This window comes from Herpailurus yagouaroundi, unplaced genomic scaffold (genome assembly GCF_014898765.1).
Source record: "Herpailurus yagouaroundi ecotype Mexico unplaced genomic scaffold, PumYag 210, whole genome shotgun sequence".
Classification (NCBI taxonomy): domain Eukaryota; kingdom Metazoa; phylum Chordata; class Mammalia; order Carnivora; family Felidae; genus Herpailurus; species Herpailurus yagouaroundi.
The window spans coordinates 21599359-21616871 of NW_024412441.1; the positions used below are offsets into that span (position 1 = coordinate 21599359).

General features: G+C 39.5%; 1 protein-coding gene across 11 annotated transcripts in view; it reads left to right on the plus strand.

Moving 5' to 3' along the window:
* MAP4K4 (mitogen-activated protein kinase kinase kinase kinase 4) overlaps positions 1-17513 on the plus strand; it is a 190346-nt gene that overhangs the window by 81947 nt on the left and 90886 nt on the right. For all 11 annotated transcript variants that reach the window (XM_040454073.1, XM_040454078.1, XM_040454072.1 and 8 more), the window contains exon 2: positions 1216-1272. In XM_040454073.1, the coding sequence (XP_040310007.1) occupies positions 1258-1272 (15 nt within the window). In that variant the 5' untranslated portion in view covers positions 1216-1257. The remainder of the gene's footprint in view (positions 1-1215; positions 1273-17513) is intronic.

The following is a 17513-nucleotide window of genomic DNA, read 5'->3' on the forward strand; positions in this document are numbered from 1 at the left end:
TATGTGTTGTGGCAAGTGGTGTCCCCACTTTTGAAGACCAGGAAGGTAGTTCACTTTGGAGGAAGGTGGTGATGTCTGCGGATTGGTGAGAGTTGGGTTGAGGTTCTTGGCCTATGGATTTTGTCCTAGTTTCCTGTATGTTGTTATTGTGCACTTACTGCTCATGAACTGCTCTGCCATTGCAGGAATCCATGGTGTCCCAACCACATACTGTTGAGATGTAATTGTAATACAGTCATTTTCATGGAGTCGTTTTGTCCTAGATGTAACTTGAGTTCCTGGGTAAGCTTTCCAGACTAAATGGAGAGCTTCCCTCAAGTTTCAAGTTCTAAAGTTCCTAACTGTTCATCATGAGACCACAAGAGAGACAGGCTCTTGGGAAATATGGGGACATTCTTTGTGTTTTACATTTGTTGCAGACCATTGTTCATAACGCCCTGAAGTAGATCATGCTCAGGATATCTGGGTAGCTCTATGTTACTCGCCGGAGAAAAGGCCGGCAGAGCACTGCAAAGAGTGGATGGAGAAGCACAGGACTGACAGGAATTAAATCCATTCCTGTTCATCTGGGTGAGAGGAGAATGACCTCACATTGGTTTAAAATGCCAGGGATAGAAATAGTGGGTTTTAGGTCCTAAGTCAGGAATTATACTATAGCTGTAAGAAAGCAGTCTCTGTTTCTGCATCATCCCTATCTCCCTCTGTTCTGGGTAATTATTTTCCAACGTCTCTACCTTGGGACTGCAGGAAAGCTTCAAAGAAGACTCTTAGCATTACTTTCATAAAATCAAGTAATGGGTCTTGAGAGTATACTGGGGAAAAATGACTTTTCCATTTTTTGACAGTAAATACCTAGAGGTTTTTTGGGTCATTTCATTCTTGCAGGATGTTAAGAAAGAAAAAGTGACTATCCTGTTGTATAGAAGAAAATACTAAGTTGCTTAGATTGAGAGGTAATGATATGTAAATTGAACCCAAGACAGAAAGAAGGAATTGAGGCTTTATCAAAACTCAGTTTGTTCTACTACTTGTTTATTAAGTGTGGTTCATTGGTATTACAAACCGTATTGTTCTATTGGAGAGCATGGGACTAATTTCATTATCACTTTTGAGAAAAATTACAAAAGAGATGATGCATTGAAACTTCAGCCATTCTATTGTAATGATCATGCAAAACAGTGGTGCCAATTGTGTTTCTTTTTTTCTGTTTTTCAGGGTCGACATGTTAAAACTGGTCAGCTGGCGGCCATCAAAGTTATGGATGTCACTGAGGTAAGATTGAGGCACAAATCTATCTATCTATCTATCTATCTATCTGTCTATATCTATTTATGTTTTTATTAAAAAAATTTTTAAAGTTTATTTTTGAGAGAGAGAGAGAGAGCACAAGTGGGGGAGGGACAGAGAGAGAGACACACACACACACACACACACACACAGAATCCAAAGCAGGCTCCAGGTTCTGTGCTGACAGCTCAGACGTGGGGCTCAAATTCACTAACTGTGAGATCATGACTTGAGCCAAAGTCGGGTACTCAACTGACTGAGCCACCCAGTCGCCCCTTAAAAAAAAATTTTTTTTAATGTTTACTTATTTTTGAGAGAAAGAGAGAGTGAGAGTGGAGGAGGGGCAGAGAGAGAGGGAGACACAGAATCTGAAGCAGGATCCAGGCTCTGAGCTGTCAGCACAGAGCCCCACGTGGGGCTCGAACTCACGGACTGTGAGATCATGACCTGAGCCTAAGTCAGATGCTTAACTGACTGAGCTACCCACGTGCCCTGAGGCACAGATATTTTTAAAGAAATCATTATATAAAAGACAAGATTCCCCTGTCCCTCCAACCCCCATTGTAAGAGTATTGTTCTGTTTGTAGAATCGATTTTGAACAAATTACCCCCCTGTGACATTGTGGGTTTATAAGGTCCAGCAGACTAGTTGGTTTAAATTGTTGCAGATGGTCCCCAAGTAACTAGGAATCAGTAGCATTTTCTTAAAAAAAAAGGGGGGGGGGTGATGTCATCCTTGGCAACTTAATGGACCATAATTGGAAACATCTCTAATGGAAAAGAAAGATTTGAGAAGGGATCATGGAGGTCACATGAATAGGGAGATTGAGGGGTGTGGGGTAGGGGAAAAGCTTCTCTAGGGTATTAGGCCACATTTGGGCCATTTCTTTTATTTTTAACATGGGGAAAGAAAACAGATCCAGCCAAGTTCCCAGAGGTTTGAAAACAGAAACATCTGCTAGAATGCTGAGCAGATTGTTGGCAAAATTTAGTAGCAAAAAATAGTTCTTGAAATGGTCACATGAGGATTTACTCTGCAGCTTTAGATGGGAAAGAGGAGAGTTTAACTCAGACAAAAAGTAAGTGTATGTGTTCTTGTGTGTGTGGATGTATATATATGCATAAGTCTATATTTAATTTTTAAAGATAACCCTAGATTGTAGTGAACTAAATCCATCTTACTTTAAATTATTTTTATCTGAAATTTTACTTTTCATTCTTGTGATTGCTTCTGACTTGCCTAATTGTAAATGAAATTTACCATCATAACATCACAGATTCTAGAGTTAGCCAGCAGCTGTGGGGATTTGGGATATCTTTAAATCAAGCCATATCTCCAAATCTGGGGTTGATCTAGGGAGACAATGGCTAAACTGATCTCAGGTGTGCGATATTGAGTATTGTAAAGAGGTTTCCTCCTCAGCCCTATTCTCTCTTTGGTCTCTAAGAACATGCTTATCTCCACTATAAATATTTGTTAGTAAGAATAAGAAAATATTGTTGTCTGTGGACTACGGGACATTTGAAGACGTAACATTTTATGAGATGGCTGCTCTTTTTCTGTCAAAGGAAATACTGAAGACTTTATAATGAAAAAGTACCCGTGGACTATTCTCTTGCTAGAGTGACCCTATCTTGGTGTACATCTTAGGGGGAAATTGGATGCTTTCCAGTTAAATGTTATTTTTAAGATTATAGAGTGGTGAAAGGAGCAGAAATTCTAACTTAACTGTAATTTAAATACAATAGTCAAGTTATTTATGAAGTACCCTCTGTGAATGGAATGATGGATGGCACCTTCCTGTCAAGCATCCGTTCCTGCTATTGTGCATGTTGCCGGTGCTGCACTGGGAAATGGGGTAGCCAAAGCCTATACTTTTTGGCGTTTGTTAACATACTTCCTGATTTGTGTACGAGCAGACAAGGTGCCATTTTAAATGTAAGCTTTTGGAATTTTACGAAGCACTTTGAAAGTCCTCAGGATTGTGTTTCTTTCCTCACTTCAGCCTGTGCTGCTCTGGCTGACAGAGCTTTTGTCACCAGCCAGGCTGTGCTCCCTTCCTCATCTTCTCTGTAGAGATCCTCTTCCTCTAAGCTCAACTCTGATTATAACTGTGCAATATGTGAACACTCTTTTAAAAAAGGTGTAAAATATAGGAAAATACATTTTTTAAATGTTTATTATTTATTTTTGAGAGAGACAGAGTGTGAGTGGGGGAGGGGCAGAGAGAAAGGGAGACATAGAATCCAACATGGGGCTTGAACCCATGAACTGTGAGATCATCACCTGAGCCAAAATTGGACACTTAACTGACTGAGCCACACAGGCGCCCCTATAGGAAAATATTTTTAAAAGTTAAATCCTTATTTACTACCTTACAATAACCACTATTGGTGCTTTGGTTTGTTTTACTCATCTTTATGAGCATGGCTATGAAATACATATCTATGTGTGTAATAGATGCTTTTGTATTCTACTTTTGAATTGTATACAAAAGGTACTTCCTTGCCTGTAAAACCAGGCAATGTTGGACAAATGCATTTTCAGGACTCCTTTAAAAATAATTATACAGAACCCATGTATTCAGGTAAAATGAAAACCAGATGGTGAGTCTTCAGGACAAATACAAACCCAATCAGCCATTTACCATATTGGCATCTCAGTAATGTTTCTTGTGTGTTGTTTTCATACAGTGACCTCTGTGCTATAACTTGGGGCACAGTCAGGGCTCAGAGCAAGTAGTGATTATGGATAGAGGATGTCATGCAGCTGGCACCCTGGAAAACATGCCCTTGCTACTCCTCACATCAAGAACTTCCTAGCTCTTGTAAAGTTTTGGGCATTGGCCTAGGGGGGATCTGGGAGCAGGCTGGCATGAGGGGGAATTTGCAGCTGAATTTTCTGGTTTCCGCTCCAGCAGGAGGGGCTGTTGGAGTGGTCCTTTTGATGAGAGCAGGCTTCTGTATGGTTTCTTTCTGTCTTTCTTTTTTTAAGTTTATTTACTTACTTTGTGTGGGGAGAGGGGGAGGGACAAAGAGAGAGGGAGAGAGAGAATCCCAAGCAGGCTGTGCACTGTCAGTGCAGAGCCCAAGGTGAGACTCGAACTGAGGAACTGTGAGATCATGAGCTGAGCTGAAATCAGGAGTCTGACGCTCAACACACTGAGCCACCCAGATGCCTCTGTATGATTTCTGACTTATACTCCATTTCTACTCAGGAGCAGAAAGTGTGAATGCTTATTCTTCAGGAAAACAATAGATTTGTCCTGACTCTTGAGCCTCTTCCTTAGGTGAAATTGAGAGGCAGTTACCAGGGTACTAGTTATTCCTCAGGCTCAGAAGGCCAGAAAAGTAGTAGGTGTGGGGAGGTAAATGGTCTAGCTGCTCTTCTCCCCAGCTGTCAGCTGTTGGCATCCCTGAATGAATGTGCTCTAGGCTGGCTGCACTGAGTCCCTGTCACCTCTGTAGTTGATTTTGTGATCCTGGACAACTGAGCCAACTGAGAATTCAGATTGCACCCTGAGGTGAAGCAAAGGTACTGTGTAGGAATGTGAGGGACCTGGATGGAAGGTGTTTATTTGTAGAAGATGTACAGATCTCTCTGTATTTCTTCTCTTCTCAGACTTTAACAATCTTAAGAATTGACTATCTTTAGGGTTTTGAAGGGCTTTTTTTAAAGAAAGCTTATCATTTCTCAGATTGGTTGTGGGAAGGGTTTAAGAGCAGGTTAAGGATATGTTCAAACTGGAGAAGACCAGGACATGAGATCTATAATGTGGTGTTTTTGTTTTTGAGGTAGTTATAGATTTGAAGAATTTGCAGAAAATTACATAGGGAGTATATAGGGAGGTCCCATGTATCATTCACCCAGTTTTCCCCAGTGGTAACATCTTTATAACTGAAGCCCTTGCACAAAACCAAGCAAGGCAAACAGTTGCTCTCACAACTTAAGGATTTGACCTGGCCTCCAGTGTGTGGTTATAGCAAACAGGCCTGCACCATTACGCACTGTCTGCCTGCATGGCTTAGAACCAGTGCAGGCCACTGGCAGTTGGCACTGATCCACTCCACAGAGTTTGTTTAGAGTTCCCCAGTTTGACATGCACGTATGTGTTTTCAGGGAAACTTGATTGAATTGGTTGTTTGAATTCTTGATAAACCCCTTCTTTTCAATCCTTTTGTCTTAATTGTTGTTATATGTGAGGGGCTGGTACTTTGTTTCTTGCAGTTTGGGGATATCCCATTATTTTGAGTTAATGCTCTGGAAGATAAAAAGGTGAATTAGCTAGACCAGTAATTCTCAACTTGGGGTTCATAAACTCTTGGAGTAAGATTTATCTCTGAGAAATAAATTTTATGTTTTCATTTTAGTAATTTCCCCCAAACTTTTTACTATGAAAATGTTCACAATTACAGAACTGTTGAAGGAATGAACACTCTCTCCTTTGCTTAGATTCAATAGTTGTTAACATTTTGTATATGTATTACTTGTGTATTGTTGTGGCACCACAATGACCCCTCACTTGTCCATACCTGAGTATACTTGTCTTAAAATACAGTCTTCCACATGATCCTAATACCACCTAAAAGAATTAAATAATGCTTTCAGAATTTCTCCTGATGTTCAGTCTGTATTCAGATATCCTCAAGTATGCCAAAAATGTTTTTACAACCATTTTTTCAAATCCTAGTCCTGCCAAGGTTTGCACATGACATTTGGTTATCTTTTAACTCATTTCTTGTCTTCATCCATTCCTCTGTGTCCTCCTGGCCCCTCCCATTCTTTTCCCTCCCAGGTATCTGATGTTCACTCAAGTTTGAAAACGCTTACTTTAACGGAATCTTAGGAAAGAAGCCACCCCCGCATATTTACGAGTGAAGATTTCTAGCTCAGAGACACTGGCACCTCTTGCTCAGGAGTACATTGCTAGTTAGATTACAGAGATTAAAACCCAGATCCTTGATTCTCAATGAGCCTTTGAAAGTAGTCACAGTTTCAAACATTTGGTTCTGAGTAGGCTTGTAGAAAGACCTGATTTGATCTGGACCTTAAAGAATGAATGGATCTTGACCATTTTTCTCCTTTCCAAAGTTTTTTTTAGCAGATCACCCAGAGCAGACTGTTTTTTTTTTTTTTTTTTAGTCTTAGGATCAAAATGTTTGTGGTTGGTAGTTGTGACTTATTCCTTAGAGGACAGGAAGATGTCGGGCCTGATGCCCATTGGGGGACAGGAAGCCAGCCTGCAGATTTTATTGAGTACCCTCCATATTCTTGCACTGTGTTCTAGGGATGTGAGAATAAAAGGTATGTAAAAACACAGCCTTGCCTGGAATAGCCAGTAAAAACCTAGCCTCTGCCTATCATCAAATTGAAGAGGCAAGAGCCACAGAAACAGCCCAATGCAAAGCAGCATAGATCATATCATATCTGGTAGGTAGAACAGTGTTTGAGCACCATCTGAGCTAGGTCCATGAAAGAGGAACAGGATAAATTTCTTGCTCTTAAGGAGTTCATGCTCTGACAGTAGGGAGCAAAACAAACTTACTCTAGTGACAAAGCAAGGCCCTGTCAGGCTTGACAATTTTCTCTCTTTTCATTTGGAGGGGAGCACAATGTAATGAATGTGCTGTTCTTGTCTAGACTGAACATAAGAACAAAAGGAAGCAAGGGAGAGATCTCTGTGGACTGTGTGACCTATTGTTCCATCCTGTTGTTCTTCAGAGTCCAGTTAAATGCTGCAGGCCTTACAGCTTGGTACTGGCTTCTTCCATTTCAGGCAACGGGTGGCACTTTCTCCCTGCCCTTCCATGGCTCTGGCCCATTCACCGTAGCATCGCTCACTGAGGGTTGTCAGGAGAAGCTGCCTGTGCATCAGTGAGACCATGGGCAGCTGTCAGTTTTGACAGCAGTTGTGTGTCCTCCTCTACCTCCCTCCCCCACCCCTGCCCCAGTTAGTCTTTCTTTCTTTGCCTTTACTTTTTACCTTTCTTCACAAGCTACCTTCTGTCTCTTTGCTACTGAGAGAGAAACTGATGTGCCAAGTTTATGGCATGCCAGATTTCTTATCTGGCATTTTCTTACCTTTGATAACTTCTGACTTAATTTAAATGACCTTGATCCTAGATTGCAATTCCTAATTAGGATTGTTTTCCTTACTCAGCTTTTCTATAGATAAAGATCACAAGTTGTATCTCTTTATTATTATTATTATTATTATTATTATTATTATTATTACTATTGTTATTAATACTGGTACAAGTCTGAAGAAAAGCTCTTAAATCGATTAAATTTTGATTTATTTTAATTAAAAAAGCATGACAGTGATTTTGAGAACTAATAGTTCTATCCTTTGTATCCTCAAAGAATACAGTAGTGTTTCTCAGCTTTATTTTCATTATCACCTCCTGAAGAAGCCTTTGCAGATATTTTTTTCCTAATCACCCTTTGTGAAATTTTAAAATGTCTGTACATCTGTTCATGTACTGTATGTATATCTTTATGCTCTATACATAAAAATGACTTAAGCTTTTTCTCTTCCACCTCCAAAAATCACATTTCACCCCTGTTGGGGAGGAGAATGATACCACCCAAATTGAGAATACCTGGTATAGAATAAGATAAACATATGACCTTAGACAAATGAGCTAGAGTAAGTATTGTGCTATTTCTAGTATTTTCTTTTTTTAAAAAAATTTACCAGATACTAGAACTAAAGTGATAAAGAAGATCTACTAGCTGGGAAAGTATAGAGTGCTTGAAGTGCTAACACTTTTTTTTTTTTTTTTTTGACTTGTGCCAGGCATCGCATTGGGTATGGTAAAGGCACTTGCTTGAATTCACATAGCAGACTTTGAGACTGATAGTATCATTCCCTCTTTCTAGAAAGAATGAACAAAGGCTTGGACTTGTATCCAAGCTTTTCTGATTGTAAAGCTTGCTTCTCTGCTTCTCTTTCTTTTCAATCTATCCTTCTTTCCCCAAAGTAATGTGGAGGGCAAAGGTTGAACTTCTCAACAAATAGGTAACTGTTGAAGTGTTTTAAAAATAACTGCTGATGGTGATACGACAGTGAAATTTTTTAAAGGATTAGTTTTTGTTTTTTGTCAGAGATAGAATGTGTTTCTATCTTGGATTAATTCGTTCTAACTTAAGAATGCAACTGGATTTTACAAAATACCAAAATTCTTTGTTCTTATCTATTTAATAGGTAAATAAGCAAAGGAAGATTAAAACTAGGTCAGCTGTATACCTCAAATGTTTTGTCTTTCATTTTGAAAAGCCTTCATTTTATTTATGGATGACAATAGTTGATACCCAGAAAGGCAGTTGACCTGGTTTCATAGCTTGTTGCCAGAATAGCATCCCAGTCTTCTTTTCATTGCCCTGAGGTATCTCTAGTTCACATTAGGAGCATAGTATAGTGCTGTTCTGTAGTTGTCTTCTAATGTAGTAGCCAGTAACAAGTTGCCATGCCTTGTGAGTTGTAGGAGCTCAAATCTTTGGTGAATTGTATAGGATGGTCTGTTTTTCGTAGATACTTGGAGAAACTTATAATAGATCTACATTATTGTTTTCGTTGTCCAAGAACATTATAGTAATATATTAGAAATAGAGGACTCTTGAAGATAGGATCCTATTTTATAGCATTCTCAATTTTTGTAATATTAATAATCATAGATGTTATACATTAGTCATAAATAAGTTAAGATCTCCTCACACTTAAATTTCATCCCTCTAAGGAAAGAAAATAAGAGTGTTTTAAAATTATTAGTGTTTAGAAAGAGTTCGTTTTTGGGTTTTATTTTTAGAATTGCCACTGAACTAATACAAATGATTTATCTTTTTTCTCCTCTTTCCTATGAACATAAATTTGAAACCTATATATATTTTTCAAGGTGAATTTATAGTTTATGAGCCTCATAGAAAGTCCGACTCTGTTATATTTAATAGTCATGTCCTGGCTTTTACCCCAAGACAGTTATAACACCCTTTGTTAGAGTAGGGCCTAGAATGAAATTTAATAAAGCTTTTAGTTTCCTCATCTGTAAAATGAAATAATAATTCCTACTTCATAGGCTTTTGTCAGAATTAGAATTCTAGAATAGATGTAAAGTGTCTAGTATATTCATTTTTTACATAGTAAATGAGGGTTTCTTTATTTTCTTCGCTGGGTTAAAGATACCAAGATAAAATAACTCACTTTTGCTGAAGACTTCTGTTACTCCTGGACTTTGGTTACTATTGTTATTCTCCTTTGATATTCATGACTCTGTTCTTTCTGTATCTTTCACTCCTGAAGGTTTCTGCATCAGGTGGCTTCTTTGTCCCCTCTAGTTATAGGCATCTCTGTCTGGTTCTTGGCGATTGCTTTTGTCCTGCCTTATGAGCAGTTTTCTAGTGCTCTTTTAATGACTGCCTAGGGAATAATTTCCATGCATTCATTTCTTGCTTGTGTTATTCTGTACTAGATTAGAAACTCTTTATAGGAAGCTAACTCTTAGGATTCTCATAGCCCTTCTAGGCTTATGACAGAGCCCTTCACATGGATGATGCTTAGCTTACTTTGCTGTTTCTAAAGAATGTCCTGGCAGTTTTAAAGATTTTTTTAATATTTATTCATCTTTGAGAGAGAGACAGAGACAGAGCACGAGTGGAGGATGGGCAGGAAGAGAGGGAGACACAGAATCCAAAGTAGGCTCCAGGCTCTGAGCCGTCAGCACAGAGCCTGATAGGGAGCTTGAACCCACCATGAACCACAAGATCATGACCTGAACCAAAGTCAGCCTAAGCCTTGAGTTGGACGCATAACCATCTGAGCCACCCAGGTGCCCCTGTCCTGGCAATTTTAATGGAGAATTTCAGAAAGTGTTATGGACATTGACATAAAATATATAAAGATTTCCTCTTGTAAATTAGAGGCAGCTCTTAATAGGTGTGTACTAGTATATTTTTATTGTATTACTGTACTTTAAAATCCTATGTCTTCTCTCTTGCTTTGTGGGATAGTTTTAAAAAGGAACAGAGAAAAATGTCATTCATTCTTACCAAAAATATGACAAAGTACTAATCACTTTGGCCAGATGCAGTTTTGGTTTATTTGGGACTGGAAATGGCAAATGTCAACCATAGTTTGCAGGGTTTTTTATTTAATTTTTCTTAAATGCTGTTCATGAAGTTGCACTAATTCATTCATTTAAACCATTCCTGAACACCTGGTCTTTTTAATACCTACTATTCTCAGATCTGGGGTGAAATAGAAAATTAATTATGCTCTAGAAGGAGCTATTCTTGATCTATTGGTTAAACAAAACTTGCTGTGAACGGGATGCTCTTTGTGATTGTTAATGAGCACTCTCCAGGCAGCTTCCATAATTTCTTAGTTTAATTCCATTGTTTAATGAATCAAAAACATTTTTCTAAGTAAATAGTTGAATAAAAAAGTCACCCAGCAAATTCTGCATAACCTAAATTGCCAGTTTTAAAATATGGGCCCTGGGAGCACCTGGGTGGCTCAGTTGGTTAAGTGTCCTACTCTTGATTTCTGCTCAGGTCATGATCTTACAGTTCGTTAGATCGAGCCCTGCGTTGGGTTCTGTGCTGACAGCATGGAGCCTGCTTGGGATTTTCTCTTTCTCCCTCTCTCTGTTCTTCCCCACTCATTCTGTCGCTCAGAATAAACAAACATTAAAAACATAAAATATGGACCCTATTCTTTTAAAAATCTCATCTTCCCTCTCCACCATTTTTTTTTGGCGGGGGTGGGGGGGCAGCTATAAGTGAAAAATCTTGACATCTCCCTTCCTGTTTCCATTCCCAGCAAATTTATTGAAAAAGTTTTGTTGGAGGTTCTCAAGACCATCCTCAGGTTTGATGATTGACTAGGAGTACGCAGGACTCAGCGTGTAGTTTTACCCTCAGTTGCTATTTATAGTACAATGGAAGGACACAAAGCAAAAATAGCAAAGGAAAAAGGTGCATGGGATGAAGTCCAAAGGGAGCCAGGTATAAACTTCCAGGAGTCCTGTCCTGCTAGAATCCTATAGGACATGCTTCATTCCCCCAGCAGTGAGTTGTGTGAAGTGTTGTTGCCTGCCAGGGAAGCTCGTTACAGACTCAGTACCCACATTTTTTATTTGGAACTGGTCACATAAGCACATCTGTCTGGCATGTACCAAAAATTTCAGACTACAAGCAGGAAAACAGGTGTTCAGCAGTAAACTACATTCTTTATTCAAACCATCTAGGAACAGTGAGCCACTCTTATCAGTTCTAGGAGTGGGGGAAACCCTCCTGAAATCCAAGGGCCAACCTCGCAAGGAGGCCATTCTAGGGATAGTGTTCTCAGGACTTGGGACCAGACTCTTCTGAACTCTGCATTCATTTCTCAGCGTCTCTAATTGGGTGTCTAATAGCCCACACTTAACATATGTCATGTGAGCTCCTACTCTTCCCCCATAAACCTGTCTTACCTGTAGCCTTGCCCTTTTTCAGTTGGCATTCCCAGCCTTCTGTTTGCTTGGGCCAAAAAAGCCTTGGAGTCCTTGGTGACTACTTTTCCTATCATATATACTCACCTCATTTGTTAGGAGATCTGTTAGTGCATCCTTCCTTCAAATGATACCCAGTTTCTGTCAAAATAATCATGGCCATTGGTGGACAGTGGGAGGGAGTGAGCCACAAGTTAATAACTGTTGAATGTAGATTATAGATAGGTACAGGAGAGTTTGTAATCCTGTTTTCTAAACTTTGGTGTATTTGAAACTCATAACAAATTATAACCATCATAAGAAACGATCACACACGTGGACCTGTCTGCTACTACTACCACCACCCTGTCCACCCTTTTTTTCTCAGCATGGCAGCTCGGCGATCCTTTAGAAATGTCTGATTGGAGTCTTTCACTGATTCCTTACTTAGCTCAGAGTAAAAGCCCAGGCTTTCAAAGTGGCCTATAGTACTTTGCTTGATTGGCTCCCTGCCCTGTTCTGTCTCAGACCTCCTCTCCTACTTCCCATTTGCCCTCCTCCAACTATACAAAACTGCTCACTCTTCCTCCTCCTGCCAGGGAGCCCCTGCCTAAAGACCTCAACACGTCTCACTTGCTATTGTTTCCTCCCCTGGAATGCCATTCTTTCAAGACTATATGGCCCGCTCCCTTACCTTCCTACTCTTAATGCCTTTATCTTATTCTTAGTTTTCCAGTTCCATACCACATTGTATAACTGGCCTATGTATTATACTTAGTGTATATCAACTGCCTCTATCATTACTCCACTCACCCCTCTCCCCCAGGAACATAAACTCCATGATGACAGGGATCTTTGTTTTTTTTCAGTGATACATAATCCCAAGCACCAATTCAGTGCCTGGCATATAGAAGGCATTTCACGAATGTTCTATGAATGAACAAATAGTGCCAGTGCTGGGACACATATTAGAAATCTACTAGAGTGCCCCTTCTTTCTTTTTCTGTGTTAAGAACCCAAAGCACAAAGAAGTTCTGTATAGTTGGTTAATGATTTTGTATGAGTGTGTGTGTGTGTGTGTGTGTGTGTGTGTGTTTGAGTGTACACATATGCTTTTGTTTGAAATTATTTGAAAATTAAGCTTTTAATAACCTTTTATATATCATGAGATACCCTTTTAGATGTGGTAAAATGGTAAAGCAGGACAGGTGGAAAGAACAGATTTGAAATATCCTGTGCTCATTTCATTTGAAACACTTCATTTTTTAAAACGGTAACCCTTTTTGGGGGGCGCCTGGGTGGCTGTCATTTAAGCAACCAACTCGGTTTTGGCTCAGGTCATGATCTCATGGTTCATGGGATTGAGCCTGCATTGGGCTCCATGCTGAGCTTGCTTGGGATTCTCTCTCTCCCTTTCTTTCTCTGCCCCTCCCCTGCATGTGCATGCTCTCGCTCTCTGTCTCTCTCTCTCTGTCTCTCAAAATAAATGGGACTCCTGGGTGCTTAGTCAGCTAATCATCTGACTCTTGGTTTTGGCTCAGGTCATGATCTCACAGTTTCATGGGTTTGAGCCCCATGTGGGGCTTAGGATTCTCTCTCTGCCTCTGCCTCTTCCCAACTTATGCTGTCTCTGTCTCAAAATAAATATATAAAAAACTTTGAAAAATAATAAAAATAAAATAAACATTAAAATGGTAACTTTTTAAAAAAGAACTCCTTAACACCCCCACCTACATTTTTCTAAATTTAATGCCAATAGATGCTGTCCAGTTTAAATTCTGTTTGTAGGTCCTACGTATAAATTTATAGCCTAAACTAAATTGCCCATATAATAAAACTTAGTGGAATTTCTTGTTTTCTTACTCTGTTAATGTCCGGTGAAATCTATGGTAAGAACATACAGTGTCTTAAGTTGCTACGACAATGAAAGAGCTTTTAGAATAAAAGCTTTAATTGTTCAATTGGAGAAACCTCACTGCTCCTCCTCCCCTCAGCTTTATACCCTGAGAGAAAGAAAGTGAGAAATCTCTAGTGACAGAATTCCCTGTCTTCTAATTATTCTGACTTTTGTACTAACTATAGAAAAGAGTGTTGACTTTAGTGGGAATTATCTAAAGCAAGATTAGAGAGGCAGCTATTTGATCGGCTAAGTTTTTAGCATCCACATCTGCAATATTGTGGGTGCATTACTAATCCATACATACATGGCCCTGAAACAGTGGAGGAAGCTAGGCTCTCTCTACCCCAAGGTGGGGAAACTCCTTGGACAAAAGAGCAGACCCTGAAAGAGCAGCCTTTCTTCCTATTATTCCCCATGCCATCTCAGCTGTGCCACAGATGGTACTCAATCCCCTGGATTTTTAACTCTATATGCTGATGTGCCATGACGAAGCCTAAATTATAACTATAATCCTGCCTCAAAGCTTGTGTTTGTTTTAATTGTTCATTTTTACAGATTCAAATTTGTCCCTTTGAACCTTGGGCATTATGTTTGTTCAGTGTATGTTAGAGGTTTTCAGTGATCTTTAGGATCATTATAATCATTCAGTTTCTATTCAAAACCATGGTGAGGTAAAGGAAATTGATGTGCTGTCTCCTCTCCCTAGTACTCACTGCTGCTAATTGGTCTCCCACTCTGATGCAGAGTACAAGCCCTGACTAGGCAGAAACCTGCCTCTTAACCCAGACTGCTACTGTGATCTGTGATCTGATGGTTGTCACGGTGTCTGGAGGCTCTGAAGTCCAGTAGGCTTTTCTCCTGGCCTGGGAACCCCATGCCAGTTTTCCTTTATCTTGTTTCTTTTATATCTAGACATTCTCAGATACCTTTTTTTCCCTTTGTCCTTAATATATATACCTGTGCTGTAGCAATGTATTTTCAGGTTTGGAAAGGTTTGGAAGAAGCCACTTCTCAAGGGTAACTGTGTCTACTTGCATTTGTCTGTATGTGAAGTATAACGTGAATACAGAAAAAGGCATACATTATAAGTTCAGTGAATTTCCAAAAAGTGAACACATCCACTCATGAGCCAGCAACTGGATCAAGAAACCGAACATTGCCAGCTCCCCAGGAGTGCCCCTTGTGCCCCTTAATTCCTCCCCAGAAGTATAACCACTATCCTGACTTCTAACACGAAAGATTATTTTTGCTTGTGTTTGTACTTGGTATAGATGGAACCATACGGTACGGTTATGTCTGGCATCTTTCGCTTTATGTTTGTGAGATCCATTTATTTTGCTGCATAGGGAGATAGTTTTATTTATTTTCATTTCTTTTATTATTCCAGTGTGTCCCACTAGTTTTTAAATGAATACATCACATCTCTCCATTTGGGTTGTAGAACTCGCCATGCAGCCTAGCACCATCTTGCACATAGTAGATGTTGAATTGACTTGGTGCAGAAATAGAAGGAAATTTACCCGGTGTAGGAACTTCTCCTTTAATAGATACATGCTGAGGTCCGTATTATGGGGAAAACTGTCACTTCTTTATTTCTCATGTTTGGACATGATTAAATATTTGACCTCTACTGATTTAATATTATTTGTTTAACTAGTTGCAAGAGTCATGAGAAAGAGTGGATAAGGTGCTAACTTTTGATGACTGCAAAGAAAGTTATTACTTAGGAACTTTCAGAACTCCTATCTTCATTAGAGTCAGAATTTTTTCCACTGTCACAAGTCTTCAGCAGAGTTTTCTCTACGGCACCCTTGGGGATTCTTATTTGGCTTGAGTCTTTGAAGTGATGTCATATTGCTCTTGAGTCTTCATCCTGTTTGTGAGGCTTGTTAGCTTTTCTGCTGACCTTGCTGTTTGGAACATGTCCTCCTTGCCTCCTCTAAGGTGGTGGAGGTTTGGGGTGAAATAAAGATAGGGAGGTGAAACCCAACATAAAATTCCAAGCAAGCCTGTGTTCTTGCCCCACCCTATCCTGCCCAGCACCCTCCCTACCTTGGTTCCTCACATATCTTCAGGTGAGAAATCTCTCAGGGTCTATTCATTCTCATTTCTACAGGACAAGGATGGTTTAAAATCCAGAAAGTCTTTGGTGTGACATTCTGTCATAACTAAGAGAGCAGCAGTAACAGTAGTAACTGTTAGAATGAGGGAATGTCATTATGTGGTATTTCCTGATGGTGAATCACCTTCCCATGAAGCCCCCAAATGAGAGGAGGTGTGCGTTTGAGAAAAGAGTGGATGAACACTTGTTTGTCGCTGTTTCACTTTTAATGCTCTTGGGCTACATCGAGTCTCCTCTCACTTTTGTTCACTTATTGAAGATGCTGGATTTTTTTCCCTTCTGAGGCTAGAACTAAAGAAGATTCCCTGGTTATTTGTTCTTCCTTAAGTTGTTTAGAAAGAAAACGTTTTTGTTCAAAAGGGGAAAGGAAGAAAAAGGTTGTTAAGACAAAGGAGATTAAAATTTGGAATGGCAGTGTGAAGCAGCAGCCTCTCTGGGTCTTTGTGAGAACCATGATCATACTGGACCTGGTTCCTCTGTGTGACTTAGTACATTGGAGTGCTATTGCTCACACAGTTCCAGCAGCCTTTTCTTATGTTTTCCCTTCCACCTTCTTTAGCCTAACATGGCACTTCTTTATGATAGCTTGAGTAAGTAGACTAACAGTGTGTCTTGCTATATTTGTATAAGTGCCTTCTAATGGTACCATGGTTCATAGGGAGTGTGTGTGTGTATGTGTGTGTGTGTGTGTGTGTGTGTGTGTAGGGTGACTGTCATTATCCTTTAGTCCAGAGACAAAAGGGTCAGGAAAGTGGTAACATTTGTGGTCAAAGATGCATCTTCCTAGTGAAGTCCAGGAAAGTGAATTGTTACTTTCAAGATAAGCCCCTTGCCTTACTAGTGATTATAGGTTCTAGTTATTTTCCTCTGTGTGTTTTCATTTTCTGCATGAGGAGGATGGGGAGTAGCTGCCCATTTCTCCTCACTTTGCTAATAGAGTTGGAGAGAATTGAGATGAGTGCTGTATGGTGTTGGTGCAGTGTGTGTAGGGGTTGTGGCCTGGGAGCTAGCTCATGGAGGGAGGTTGCTGGCTTCTGCAGACAGACACAGGGACTCTGCATCTTCCTCTTAACCCATGGAGACCGTGGCTGTGGCCCCCGCTGTGGTTTGAATACAGCAAAACTTATAGCTGATGTTGCTTCAGGTAAAGCTGAGGTCATCACAGACTGTGAATGTTTTCTCAACTACTCTTGTCATGTTAGCTTAGAAGTTCAAGGTCTTTGGGGCCTTTTTGTTTTACTGCTAATGCTTATCTTCTCGATGGGAGGAAAGTGAAAATTTATCCTCCTCTTCCTCTAAGAAAGGTTTAGCTCACTGACAGTGGTATATGTTTATATTTATTATGTTATAATTTTATAATAACATTTATTATAAGTTACATGTATTTGTGGTGTGTTAATTATAGCTCAATAAAACAGTAGGAACAAAAAGTTAAAGTGACTTCTGGAGTATTTTTGTTTTTTTATTTATGAAATATAGATAATCTAGGGAGAAAATACAGAGAAATAAAAGATGAAAAAGCATTTCATAATTCTCTCACCTTGGTTTAATTACTGTTAACATGTTAGTGTATATTTTTCTGTTTTCATATATTCTAGATACATATGTGCCTGTACATATAAAATTATCTTTTACATGATAAAATAGCCTTTTTTTCTAACATTAAAAGTCATGTACTTATTTAGAAAGTTGAAAACCTTTTTTCCTTACACTGCCCTCTTCTCTCTACCGCTACCC